The sequence below is a fragment of the Carassius auratus genome, unplaced genomic scaffold, assembly GCF_003368295.1.
Source record: "Carassius auratus strain Wakin unplaced genomic scaffold, ASM336829v1 scaf_tig00027603, whole genome shotgun sequence".
In the NCBI taxonomy this organism is placed as follows: domain Eukaryota; kingdom Metazoa; phylum Chordata; class Actinopteri; order Cypriniformes; family Cyprinidae; genus Carassius; species Carassius auratus.
In genome coordinates this window covers 448,159-460,707 of record NW_020525608.1, presented here as the reverse complement: position 1 = coordinate 460,707, position 12,549 = coordinate 448,159, and the positions used below count along the sequence as shown (strand labels likewise).

The 12,549-nt window shown below is 35.7% G+C and overlaps 3 protein-coding genes across 3 annotated transcripts; 1 reads left to right on the top strand and 2 right to left on the bottom strand.

The window, feature by feature from the left end:
* Positions 1-513: 513 nt before the first annotated feature.
* Positions 514-1,772, bottom strand: LOC113079309 (CD59 glycoprotein-like). Its single transcript, XM_026251556.1, has 4 exons — positions 1,732-1,772; positions 1,547-1,624; positions 1,073-1,192; positions 514-779 (listed from the first exon to the last, which is right to left on the bottom strand). Exons 2-4 carry the CDS (start codon positions 1,593-1,595, stop codon positions 664-666), a joined length of 285 nt encoding a protein of 94 aa, XP_026107341.1. The 5' UTR covers positions 1,596-1,624; positions 1,732-1,772; the 3' UTR covers positions 514-663.
* Positions 1,773-4,855: 3,083 nt separating this feature from the next.
* On the bottom strand, positions 4,856-6,869 carry LOC113079325 (CD59 glycoprotein-like). The gene is made up of 4 exons (XM_026251579.1): positions 6,722-6,869; positions 6,369-6,421; positions 5,116-5,238; positions 4,856-5,008 (listed from the first exon to the last, which is right to left on the bottom strand). Exons 2-4 carry the CDS (start codon positions 6,418-6,420, stop codon positions 4,899-4,901), a joined length of 285 nt encoding a protein of 94 aa, XP_026107364.1. The 5' UTR covers position 6,421; positions 6,722-6,869; the 3' UTR covers positions 4,856-4,898.
* Positions 6,870-7,371: 502 nt separating this feature from the next.
* LOC113079303 (gamma-crystallin N-A-like) lies at positions 7,372-10,541 on the top strand. The gene is made up of 4 exons (XM_026251550.1): positions 7,372-7,479; positions 8,679-8,927; positions 9,634-9,779; positions 10,172-10,541. Exons 1-4 carry the CDS (start codon positions 7,459-7,461, stop codon positions 10,305-10,307), a joined length of 552 nt encoding a protein of 183 aa, XP_026107335.1. The 5' UTR covers positions 7,372-7,458; the 3' UTR covers positions 10,308-10,541.
* Positions 10,542-12,549: the final 2,008 nt, after the last annotated feature.

Here is a 12,549-nt window from a genome sequence, read left to right as displayed (position 1 = left end):
TTGCTATTCTTATTTTACAACCCCAGGGTTCATTTTCAGAGATATTGGGATATCAATGTGGCTTTAAGAGTAAATGGTTAAACTGTTCACATTTTTAGTGGTCAAAATCCAAATGTTGGTCACTTTGCATTCATGATACTTTTTATTTAAAAGAGGAATGTCTGGAGAACAAAAAACTTTGAAACTTGAAATGTATCTTGTTTCCCTCTATAAAAACAACTGCATCTAACTTTTCTGTCTGAGTTTGTTAGTTTTCCTGTGAGCTTTGTAACTCAAGTAGTATTAAAGATTCTGGTTCTTGAGAAACTTTTTAAGGCCATATATGATTCAAACCTAAATGCAGATTTCAATGTAAATAGTTGAGTTCATTTTCATTGGTCGAAAAAATATCACTTTGCATGCTTGTGTCATTAACAAAGAAATGGCCATTTAGCTGGTGCAATAACTTTATTTCACTTTTGAATTTCAGAAACATGCATCTATTCAAACTCTTAAATTTGAGTTAGTCTTTTCAGTTAAATTGTAAATTGTTCACATATTCCAAAATTATTTATCCGTGGCAAATGCTGAAATAAATCCCCAACATGAGTAATTCATATCATAAACTAAATCTGTATTACTGTAAACATGGCAGGTTCATGTTCTGAGTTGACAGAAGTCCGTCTAAATGATGATCATGTTATTGCAGAGATCAGAATGGCAGCATTTCACTTTCATGGCAGTGTTACTCGAGAGAATGAGACACTCCGTCGTACTGCTGCATCTCCGAAAGCTCATGACTAGAAGAAACAGAGACATCAAAATCAAACATGGTTTTCCTAAAATGCAAAGAATCACATTACAGGTTCAGTTTGGTAGCATCCGTCAGTGTTATTTATGTATCACTGAGATACTATTATAGTTTTCATTAATAGTTTGAATTAGTTTTTATTTGTATATTTTCATTTTTTTTGTGGTACATTCGGAATTAAATGTGAGATTTTGAAGTTGACCGTATTTTAGAACATTCTTCAATAATATAATGCATTTATATCTGTCTACAGTGTGAAGCTGACAGGAAGGTTAAACTCACAGGGAGAGAAGTTGAATCTGGCCGCGATACAGGCGTCTTTTCCAAAGCCACAGGTCTCTTGAGTTTGTGTGCAGCGCGTCCCACTCAAAGGGACACAGTTGTTGCATTTCAGGGCAGATCCTGCAACACAAAGTGCTTGCGTTATCACCAAATCAGCCCTTAACCTTTATTAGAGTCTTGAGCATGAGTTCTTTAACAGTTTGCACAATCAGAGTCATATTAAAGAAAAGAAAAGAAAAAATTTAGCCAAGGAAACATTTCTCTTTTTTTCATTTACTAAACTAAAACAAAAATGTATAAAAACTAAAAAGACATATATAAATAAAATACAAACTAATAAAAAAAAAAAACATAAGTTTACTTAAACTTTAAATAAAATGTAAATGTAAAATAGGTAAAATATATAATTAGTCAATAGTCTCTCAGTTGAAAAATGTTAATGTTTAACCTTTAAATTAGAAACTTTTAACTCACCGTAGTTCAACACCAGAACAAGAACAAGGGCCCCCAGCAAAGTCTTCATTATTCTGTCGATCAGAGCTGAAAATATTACTTATAATTAAAAGTCACCAATAAGAGTGGGAAAGAACCAACAAATGAATGCAATTCAGAAACAAACTAATCTATCAATATCTGTGTGTGTTGTTTTATTAACTTACCTCCCAAGTGATGTAGTATTGGGTGTATTGTAAGTTTATAATAAGCACCCGTGTGTGTCTCTTATATACCTGTCATGTACTCAGGAATGAATCATTTCCAGTAATTCTGGAATTCCCAAAGTGTTTTAAACTAGATTATTGTGTTAAAATGAGTTCACAGACACTCAATAATCATGTGCTTGTGCAAGATCCTGTTCTACTACAATAAACCACTTATTTTAAGTCCATTAAGGAAGTTTTCTTAAATATCAACTGTGTTTGGATATCTAACTAATCTATTGTGGTTGTGTTTTCCTCTTTCTCAAGAATGAAAGGTCTGAGAAGATGATGGATGGTTTACAGGCACTGACAGATGACAAATGTTTTCTTTGGTATGAGGATTGGCAGGAAAGTTCAATATTGTGTATAACAAAACTGAGGAACACAAGATCCCGAGGGGGACAGGTGATCAAGAGATCAATTATTACATGTCTTTTAGTGACGTAGTTTACTGGATATGAACCACTTTTGCTTGTTGTTTGGAGTCTGAATCTGTTCAACAAGTGTTTACTGCGTTTGAAATGTTTCAATGAGTGTAAGTTCATTTCAAGTCCAAGGTTCATGTGTGCACACGGCTTTAATGTCTGTTGAATTTAGCTCGGCTCATGGTTTATTTAACTGCAGATAAGATGGAATGAAAGATGACCGTCTTTTGATCAAGCAGTGATTAATTATGTAATGTAAAAACATGTGATGTAAAGCTCATCAGATCTATATGGCAGTCAAACAGCAGTTGTGGTTTACCATATTTTATTTTCTTAGTATTCTTGTCTTGTTTTACATTTCAAACATCTAGAAATCCATACCTTTACTAGAAAAGCAAAATAAAAAAATATTAAGTATTAATATTAATATTAATAAGTAAAAATATTTTATGACTTTTAGTGTTTTTATGTATTACTTCTCAAAGAAATGTGTATTGATTTAAGAATGTTTAGATGGGAAAGACGTTTTTTTTGCAGTATGATCACATATCAAATGCATGATGAATGCATCAGAACCGTAACAAACATCTGATTTTGACATCATGGAAAATTATGACTTTTACAATACCTCACCATTGAAATCTCGGTTTCAAAAATATTTACATTTGAAAATTTCACATATTATTTATAATTTCATATTTTATGTAATATTTCACAAATATTTATATCATTTCATACCATATTATTATGTTTATATTGTTAATTGATTTATTTGAGATAAATTGCACAGTTATGTTCTGGTTGTTGTTTTACATTTTTTTCAGTTCTGAAACTTAACCCCTTTGTATTTTCTCATTATGACTCTATTAGTATGCAAATTACACTCACTTGCAGGATTATTAGGAACACCATACTAATACTGTGCTTGATCCCCTTTCACCTTCAGAACTACCTTAATTTTACGTGGCATTGATTCAACAAGGTGCTGAAAGCATTCTTTAGAAACGTTGGTCCATATTGATAGGATAGCATCTTGCAGTTGATGGAGATTTGTGGGATGCACATCCAGGGCATGAAGCTCCCATTCCACCACATCCCAAAGATGCTCTATTGGGTTGAGATCTGGTGACTGTGGGGGCCATTTTAGTACAGTGAACTCATTGTCATGTTCAAGAAACCAATCTGAAATGATTCGAGCTTTGTGACATGGTGTATTATCCTGCAGGAAGTAGCCATCGGAGGATGGGTACATGGTGGTCATAAAGGGATGGACATGGTCAGAAACAATGCTCAGGTAGGCCGTGGCACTTAAAGTGTACCAAGAAAACATCCCCCACACCACCACCAGCAGCCAGCCCAGTGGTAACAAGGCATGATGGATCCATGTTCTCGTTCGGTTTACGCCAAATTCTGATTCTCCCATCTGAATGTCTCAACAGAAACCGAGACCCATTAGACCAGGCAACATTTTCCAGTCTTCAACTGTCCAATTTTGGTGAGCTCGTGCAAATAGTAGCCTCTTTTTCCTATTTGTAGTGGAGATGCGTGGTACCCGGTGGGGTCTTCTGCTGTTGTAGCCCATCCACCTCAAGGTTGTGTGTGTTGTGGCTTCACAAATGCTTTGCTGCATACCTTGGTTGTAACGAGTGGTTATTTCAGTCAAAGTTGCTCTTCTATCAGCTTGAATCAGTCGGCCCATTCTCCTCTGACCTCTAGCATCAACAAGGCATGCTAAATATCTGGACTTGTCGGCGATTCAAAATCATGCTGTCTGAAAAGTGTTCTGACTGAAAACTACATCGCAAAGACCGACAGCCAATGAGAGCGCAAGATACAGAGCAGTGGGGAGTTCGGGGAGGAGTTATAGACCACAATATCAGCAAGTATGGCTTCATTTCAGAAAAAGGCTTTCTTCTCGGTCTATTTGGACCCATGAAATGGAAAATAAATTAGTATAAATTTAGCAGGAGCACCCGTGTCTGTTTGACGTTTCATCTGAGCTATCCCAGTCTCACATGAAAACTCCGGTCTTGCACGTGTGATATCGCGTTGTTTCCTTGTCACATCTCATGGGTGTTTGGTTGTGAAACACAGTTTGCATGCCAGACAGAGCTGTCGGCTATTCTTCCTATTTTAAAGTCATGCAGTGTGAAACCTTCTGTCGCCGATCCATCGTGCAGTGTGAACACAGCAGTGACTGAATGCTGGCCAAGATAGTCATGCAGTGTGAAAAGAACAGTGACCCGACTACTTTGAAAATCGTGCAGTCTGAACTCGGCTTAAATGCATTGAAGCAACTGCATGTGATTGGTTGATTGGATAATTGCATTAATGAGAAATTGAACAGGTGTTCCTAGTAATCCTTTAGGTGAGTGTATATGCACTAATAAAACTGCTATATAATATAGCTTGTGATATAAATATAAATAAATGTTTTTTTTTAATAATTTACAAATACAAACAATTTTCTGTGAAGTGAGAATGTATTTGTTTGAAATCTGTATTACAAAGCAAGTAAATCAGATAATCAACACAAATTCTAGCATGCTTTATTTGAATATTAATGACCAACTTGATACATACCAACTTTTTATTCATAAATTCAACAACAACAAAAAACATGCATAAACACATGTAACTAGATTCATACTATATTACATTGAAAGCTGTTTTAAGAGCATGCAGATATATAGCAGCGACCGATCAGTCAAAGGTGTTGCAGAAGTCCTTCTGACAGCACTTGATGTTGATGAAAGCGTTCTGTTTCACCATCTCACAGCCTGACATGGACATGCACTTCTGGTAATGTCCATCTGTTTCAAACAAAACCACAAGACATTTAATCAAATGTTTTCCAAACTCTAATTGTCATCCCATTGAAATCAACAGATGGCTTCATCTGGTGGGCTTCATCACTCACATGGGCTTCTGCGGAACTTGGCAGCGGCACACGCGTCTTTGTCCGGTGGACAGGTTACGAAGGTGGTCTCGCAAGCCCCTCCTGCTTTCTCTGGGACACAGTGCAGGCATTCCAGAGCCGAGCCTTAAACACACGGGACAATATTTGATTTCACACTTCACGTTTGTGCATGAACACAGAGCTTACAACACATTTACATAAACGTAAAGTATTTTAAAACCTTTAACACTGTGGTTTGGCAAGTTGTTGCTGCTCACATGTGACATTTCAGACATTTCATCTCTACTAGAAATGCAAAACCTGTCCACACAGGTTATTTTCCTTTGTGTTTTTGATCTGATGATCTGTTCTATGACAACAAAATCAATTCATGCAAAATTTCATCACACAAAGTGTATGCATCATATTCAGTCAGTGCATCATAGATTATCTTAATACTCACCAATTTGGAAATGATTTGGATATGTAGGCTACATATTTTTTATATATTTGTTTGATTTAGTATTTATTTGATAAAAAAATATACAGTACACTGTTCTTAATCTTGCATTATTATTTTTTTTTTTATGCATTTTCAAAATCCTAAACCTTTGTGTATTTCCAGACTTTTGGACCCCACTTGTTATTATTATACAGTCTCATAAAATAAAAAGTACAAAAGTTGTCACTGGGGCGGTACCTTTTCAAAGGTCACACCTTAGTACCTAAAGAGTCCATATTGGTACCTAAAGTGTACATATTACCTATAAAGTACAAAAGTGTACCTTTAGAAAAGGTACCACCCCAGTGAAAGCTTTCATACTGTGATTGATTGTTCTATTATCCTGCAGATGATAAGCATTAATAACTGCAATACATTTCAGTCTGTGAGTCACTCATCTTAATGTTTCTACATGTAAAGGTTACCTGCAGTAACATTTTCTTACATTTTATGTTAATATTGCACATATTTACTGTACACATTTTTAAAATCATTTACATTTCAATGCACATGAACATAACCATCTTTTCCTTTTGTGTTTGTGGTTTGGACATTTTTTGTACTTCTCCTTCAGACATTTCAGACATTTCATCTCCACCAGAAATGCAAACCTGCTCACATGCTATGCAGTACTTCAATACTATACTTCTGAATATATTTTTTCTTATATTCCTTTCCTGTATGTTTATTATCATGTATATTTCAGCACACATTGCATAGTTACAATGCGTCATAGATCCCAAGTCTGTCATAGATCCATAATCTCACTCACCGCCAGTCACGACCAGCACGAGAACAACAGCCAATAAGAGGAACTTCATCATTCTGGAAAACAAACCGCAGAAGAGAAGCGACTGTTGAATGTCTACACTTATTACATTTAAAGAAAAAGTAAAAAGACAAGAGTATTAAAATACTAGACAACAACCAACCAAGGCCAAAGCAAAGGATCATAAACGTACTAAAAACAGACCATTACTCTAATTAGTCTGAAGCAGCTATATACTCAAAAGTCATATTTCCCAGATCTTGTGATTTATGATGCGTGCGTTGCTTATTTATATGTTTTAATGTACCGTAAAAAATAATTTCCATAAATAAAACTGTGTGTAAAGTGTAACTCACCTTTGTATGGCGTTGGACTGAGTAAAACTGTTCTTCTCTCTGTCTGTATGACTATATGAAACCTCAGTTTTATCCTACAGTTTCTTATCAGCTCCCTCCTCTCTCTCTCTGTCTTTCTGCAAACAGACCAAGCCCTGGTCATATGCAGCACAGATAAATATATGGTCATTACACAGAAAAATGAGACAACATTTCTCAACTTTATGTGTGTGACTTTGTGTGTTCCCAGCTCTTCTGTTTACAGGGTGTTGTTCTGTGGTGTAATCGCATGTAGAGATGTAGATGTATGCAACTTCCTTCCTCCAGCTTTCCATGCAGCTGGGGTCATGCAGAACCATAGACTGAACGATAGATAGATGGATGGATGGATGGATGGATGGACATGTTTATGTTCCTCAGCTGTGTTGTGTTTTGACTGTGTTCCAGCAGCAGCAGCAGTCGTTCTCGCACCCAAACACTGACAGTAAATCAGAGCTTTAACAGTCGATTGTGCCATTGTGCCTCTCGCCCTCCTGAACTCCGATATCAGCAGAGCAGTGCAAGAGAAACTGTCCATGATGCAGAAATCGCTAAGCTCTTCATTGTGCCGCTTTTGTGGGTAAAACCTCGCGATAACTCTTCAGAGCGTATAGGCCACATATATCAGACAGTCCGGATGTTTCCCTCCGGTTGCTCTCTCTGTCTTTCTCTTCTCTGTCACTCCACTGGATAGTTGCTCAGGATCCGGGCAGAGAACGATGTCACAGTATTCAGGGAAGGTGAGTAGTACATTTCAGGGTATATTGTCATTTGCTGACCAGCTAAAGATAAAGATAAAGTTTCATATATATACTGTACATTTTGCAATAGATTTTGGCAAAAAAAAAAATATATATATTTTTCTTGTTTTCTTTTTTTTTTTTTTTGCATAATGTACACTTGCATATCTACAGTACCAGTATATGCATCTCATGCACCCAAATTAATGCACTCTTAAATGAATGCATACATTTACATTACATATCCAAGTGCGCACATTCCATGCTGCATAACTCAACAATAACATTATGTACATATTTTTACCTGTGGCCTCAAAAAAGAAAAAAGAAAACCTGAAATAAAATAAAATGAAAAAAGTTGAATAACTATTCGAACAATAAATAAATAAATATATTACAACAAATAATTTATTAGGTTTTTAATTTGCTCTAATAGCTGGGAATTATAATGAATATGTAATTATACATTATGACATTTGAATGTTTTTCAGCCCATTCATACTGATGCTTCCCTGATTATCACAAACTATTTTTTGCAATTTCGACCTCAACTTTGTTAACTATGGTGAAAGATATAAAAAAGCTGAATTTGACAACCGAAAAGTAAACTTCATGTTTAGGCGAAATGCAAATGCATGTGCATAACTAAGAAATGAAAGATTTTACATTATATGGAACAAAAATTATTGTAGAGCCTGGTGATGTCAAAATGCAACTGTATATTTCTGCAGTCTGTGTTTGAGGTTTTCACTGTTGTGACCAAATTTCCTCTTAGAGATCAAACTGTGATCTTGATTAAGATCAAGACACTTTATCTTTTCAGATATAATGAAATATAGATAATGTCTCCAGCATTTGACATTTCACTGCGACAAACTGCCTTATTTTTCTCTAATCAATTTGAAACATACATTTTTTTAAGATTGTCATTTCATTAAAAAAAATTTCAGAAGTAAAACCATAAATTGATTAATGCAGTTGCCCAAACAAGCTATTCTAACTTACATTTGCTCCATATGCTCTGCTGGGTAGATGCCAGGATGGAGTAAGAAACTTCACAAGATGGAAAGTGTGATGTTGATTAATGAATCTCACGCTGTGATCTCATGTAGTTTCAGTTTCACAGAGTCTGTTCACCACCGGTGACTGTAGCTGAATCAAAAAACTCAATAAACCAAGAGATGTTCCTCTTCTCCCAGATAGTGTTCTACGAGGGGAAGTGCTTCACAGGCCAGAGGCTGGAGGTGTTTGGAGACTGTGAAAACTTCCAGGACCGTGGTTTCATGAACAGGGTGAACTCCATCCGCGTGGAGAGCGGGGCCTGGGTGTGTTTCGATCATCCTGATTTCAAGGGACAGCAGTACATCCTGGAAAAAGGAGAGTATCCCGACTTCCAACGCTGGAACGCCCACAATGATCACATGGGCTCCTGCAAGCCAATCAAAATGGTGAGGATCAAAACACTTCATGAAAAGATGAAGAGTACTGCTAAGACAAACCATTTTCACCCATTGCTAGTTAATTTCATAAACAATTACAGAGAAACGACAGCGTGACACACTGAATTGAGTGTGACGTTGAAGTAGAAAAACTGGAATGATATTTTCATGTAGAACATACTCCAATAAACTTTATTAAGAAGATTTTTAAACAACAGTAGCATGCTGCACTGTTGCATGACATCATTAAATTGTTTAAATCAAGTTTTTCATATACATTTTTATTAACCTTTGATAGTCCATTTGGGATCATTTATCAGTTAATTGCATTGTGCAATGTGGGACAAAGTGTCAAGGTTATTAGAGTAAACCAATACTACATCTAAACCCAGAAAAGAAAGTTGAATTAGACAGAAGCACAAAGATCGCAACTGTATTTTATGCAATATTGATTTATTTACGACTCTTTTGCCAACATTTCTCATTTTCATTTACTGTAGTTTAACTTTATGTATAAAATAACTCAAATTACAACTTGAGCTGAAATTTAAATAAAAATGTAAAAGTATAGAATTACAAAATGCTTAAAAATGTAAAATTTTTGGACATTGCATGCCGTCAAGGGTCACTCTTCTGACCTCTGAAATTTGACTGTATGATTTTTTTTAAATGTGATACTCACCTCTTTTATAATGTGCTTGACTGTGTCTGTCAGCACGGGGAGCACTACCGGATGGAGCTTTATGAGGGTCAGAACTTCACCGGTCAGTGTGTTGAACTGTGTGACGACTGTGCCTTCCTCCAGAGCACCGGATTCAGCAAGAACTGCCTCAACTCCATTAAAGTCTACGGAGACGGAGCGTAAGTTCTTCAGGGCCAAACCTCAAGCGCTGCTTTATTAGTTATCAAGTATTTCTCCAAAGTCTAATTTTCAGAATATGATAAAGCTGTTTAATCTCTACTGAAGCAAAACTGTAAGCTGTTTAAAGCTATTTTATAAAAAGTACATAGAGCGGAAGCTCAGAATCTTTCAATGCTAAATTATTTGCATCAAGTTTTGTATATTAAATATATGCAACATGATGCATTTGAGAAAACTCATTTTTGCATGTTTGCATGCAAACTTAAAATAATACAATTGAAATGATGTACAAATGTAACAATGGTCATAAATTTTGAATGTCATTCATATAGAAGAATAAATTGAAAAACATAAAATAATTTCTCTCTTTTTTTCCCCTCTTCAATTTTAGTTGGGTGATGTACGAGGAGCCGGACTATCGTGGCCGCATGTACATTGTAGAAAGAGGAAACTACTGCTCATTTATGGATTGGCAAGCTGAGAATCCCAACATCCAGTCTATCCGCAGGGTGGTTAACTATTTCTAAACCGTTACGTCCCAAAACAGCCTCACTTACAAAGGAAAATCTATGTTTTAAAAAAGTATACTTACCCCAAATAATAAATCAAATGAACTTAAACTTTGATGTACATTACTGAATCACACAGCTATGTGCTTTTTATCTTCATGGAATTTCATTGATGAATCAGTTATTTGAAAAGGAAATGCAATTAGCACAGACATATTCTTGTTTGTTTTATTTTGTATTTGTGCTGAGGCAGTGAGCTGAAATAAAAGTGAATTGTGAAAAAGTTGCTGTTCTCTCTCTCTCTCTCTCGATTCAATTGAATTCAATATGTGCTTTATTGGCATGACAATTTTTACAATGTATTGCCAAAGCAAAGTGTTTACACTGAATCTATAACAGATATGTATTTAAAATAAGAATAATAAATAAATAAATACATGCATTTATATAATTAAATAAAATAGAATAAATCAATTCTATGAACAATTTAAAATTCAGTGTGGTGGTGGTGTGTGTGTGTGTGTGTGTGTGTGTGTGTGTGTGTTTACACATGGTTTTACAGTCTACATCAAATCATTGTTTCATTTTCATGTGTGCTTTTAAGGATTTTCTTAGAAGATGTGATGAATTGGCCAAATATTCAAATATTTTATTGATGTTCTCTACAGATAGATTGACACCATCTCGATTGAGAGGATAAATTCTGTCTTGAAAGATACTTTTGGATGGCCAGTTTGGTTAAGCTCCATCTCCCTGGAGCTGTGGGCTCCTGGTGTTTGTTTCTTAGCCTCTGCCAGAGCTTTCAGGCTGGTGAAGTTTCCCTAGAACATTATGGTTCCATTATGGTAGATATTCTCAGTTAGAAATGCCTTGTTAGTGTCATTTTCTCCATACATTTGGATTTGTCTGCCACTGCAGATTCCTATTTTTCTATAATGTTTCTAGTACAGTTTTTACACAAAGATTGCAGTCTGTTGTGTAGAGGAGCAGATCAGTGATGATGGCTCTGTCCCCTTTGTGTGAAACGTCTCTGGGTTGTTCTTCAGCAGACTGTATTTATAGTCTTTCTTGTCTTTTGCGCTCCTGATATTATGTGGGTGTGATGGAGTGGGTGAGGGGCTCTCCTGCAATGCCTTCCATTCTTGTTGTTGTTTTTCGTCACTTTTTACTGTCACTCTCAGACTGCGGCTAGTTTTCTATACTTTACAATATTTCAACTTAAAAAAAATATTTCTAATTCTGTCTCACTAATTTGTAATAGTATTTTAAAATGCAGTACAGATGGAGATTCAGTCCTGCCTGTTATTTGGATGTGAACTGATACCAGTGTCTTCTGCTTTATACAGTTTTCCTCCTGATTGCTCCATTTCAGTGCTCTTTAGTTGCCTTGTTGTAGAAGAAGCAAAGAAATTCTCAGATATCACGGTCACTTTAATATTCCTCACTTTTTTCTTTAGTTTAGGCCTGTTTGACTCTAGAGATAGAAATTTAGGAACTCAAGTGGATCATGACTCTCTCTCTCTCTCTCTCTCTCTCTCTCTCTCTCTCTCCATATTATTAATGTTCTTTAAAAACGAAAACATTCCCAGTTACCTCTGAAAATATATAACCAATATTTTGGATACACACATTTCACAGCAAAAAAATCATATGCATTCCAACACAGGAAATGTTAAGCATTTTACTTCAGAATATGAGTTATCCACCAGGGGGCAGAAGACATAAAAAAGACCACCCCGAAACCTCCCTAACAACTTCATAGCAACACAATAAAACACCGCCCACATTGCCCCAGTCCTGCATCACTTTATAATTATATATTCACAAGGTAATGTGACACACACACAGACACAATGTATATATAATTATATATATAAAAATAAAAATATACAAAAATTAAGTATGCAAATATACAAAAGTAACACTTGACTGCTTAATAGTTCACCCAAAACAAACATTTTACGGAAAACATGCCATTCACTTGTAAATTGAACTTGCCTATTTCTCTCCTGAAGAAAACTTTTTCACTGGAGAAAGCAATATTATGGATAGCAAATGCATATTTTAGCCCGAAGCAAGGGTTTGAAGGTAAAACATCTCAGTGATGGATCTATTTCTTACAAACATGCAGCTTTTCACTTCTCAAGATGTAAACTGATGAGCTGGAGTGGTGTGGATTATTGTGATGTTTTTATCAGCTGTTTGGACTCTCATTCTGACGGCACCCATTCACTGCAAAGCATCTGTTGATGAGCAATTG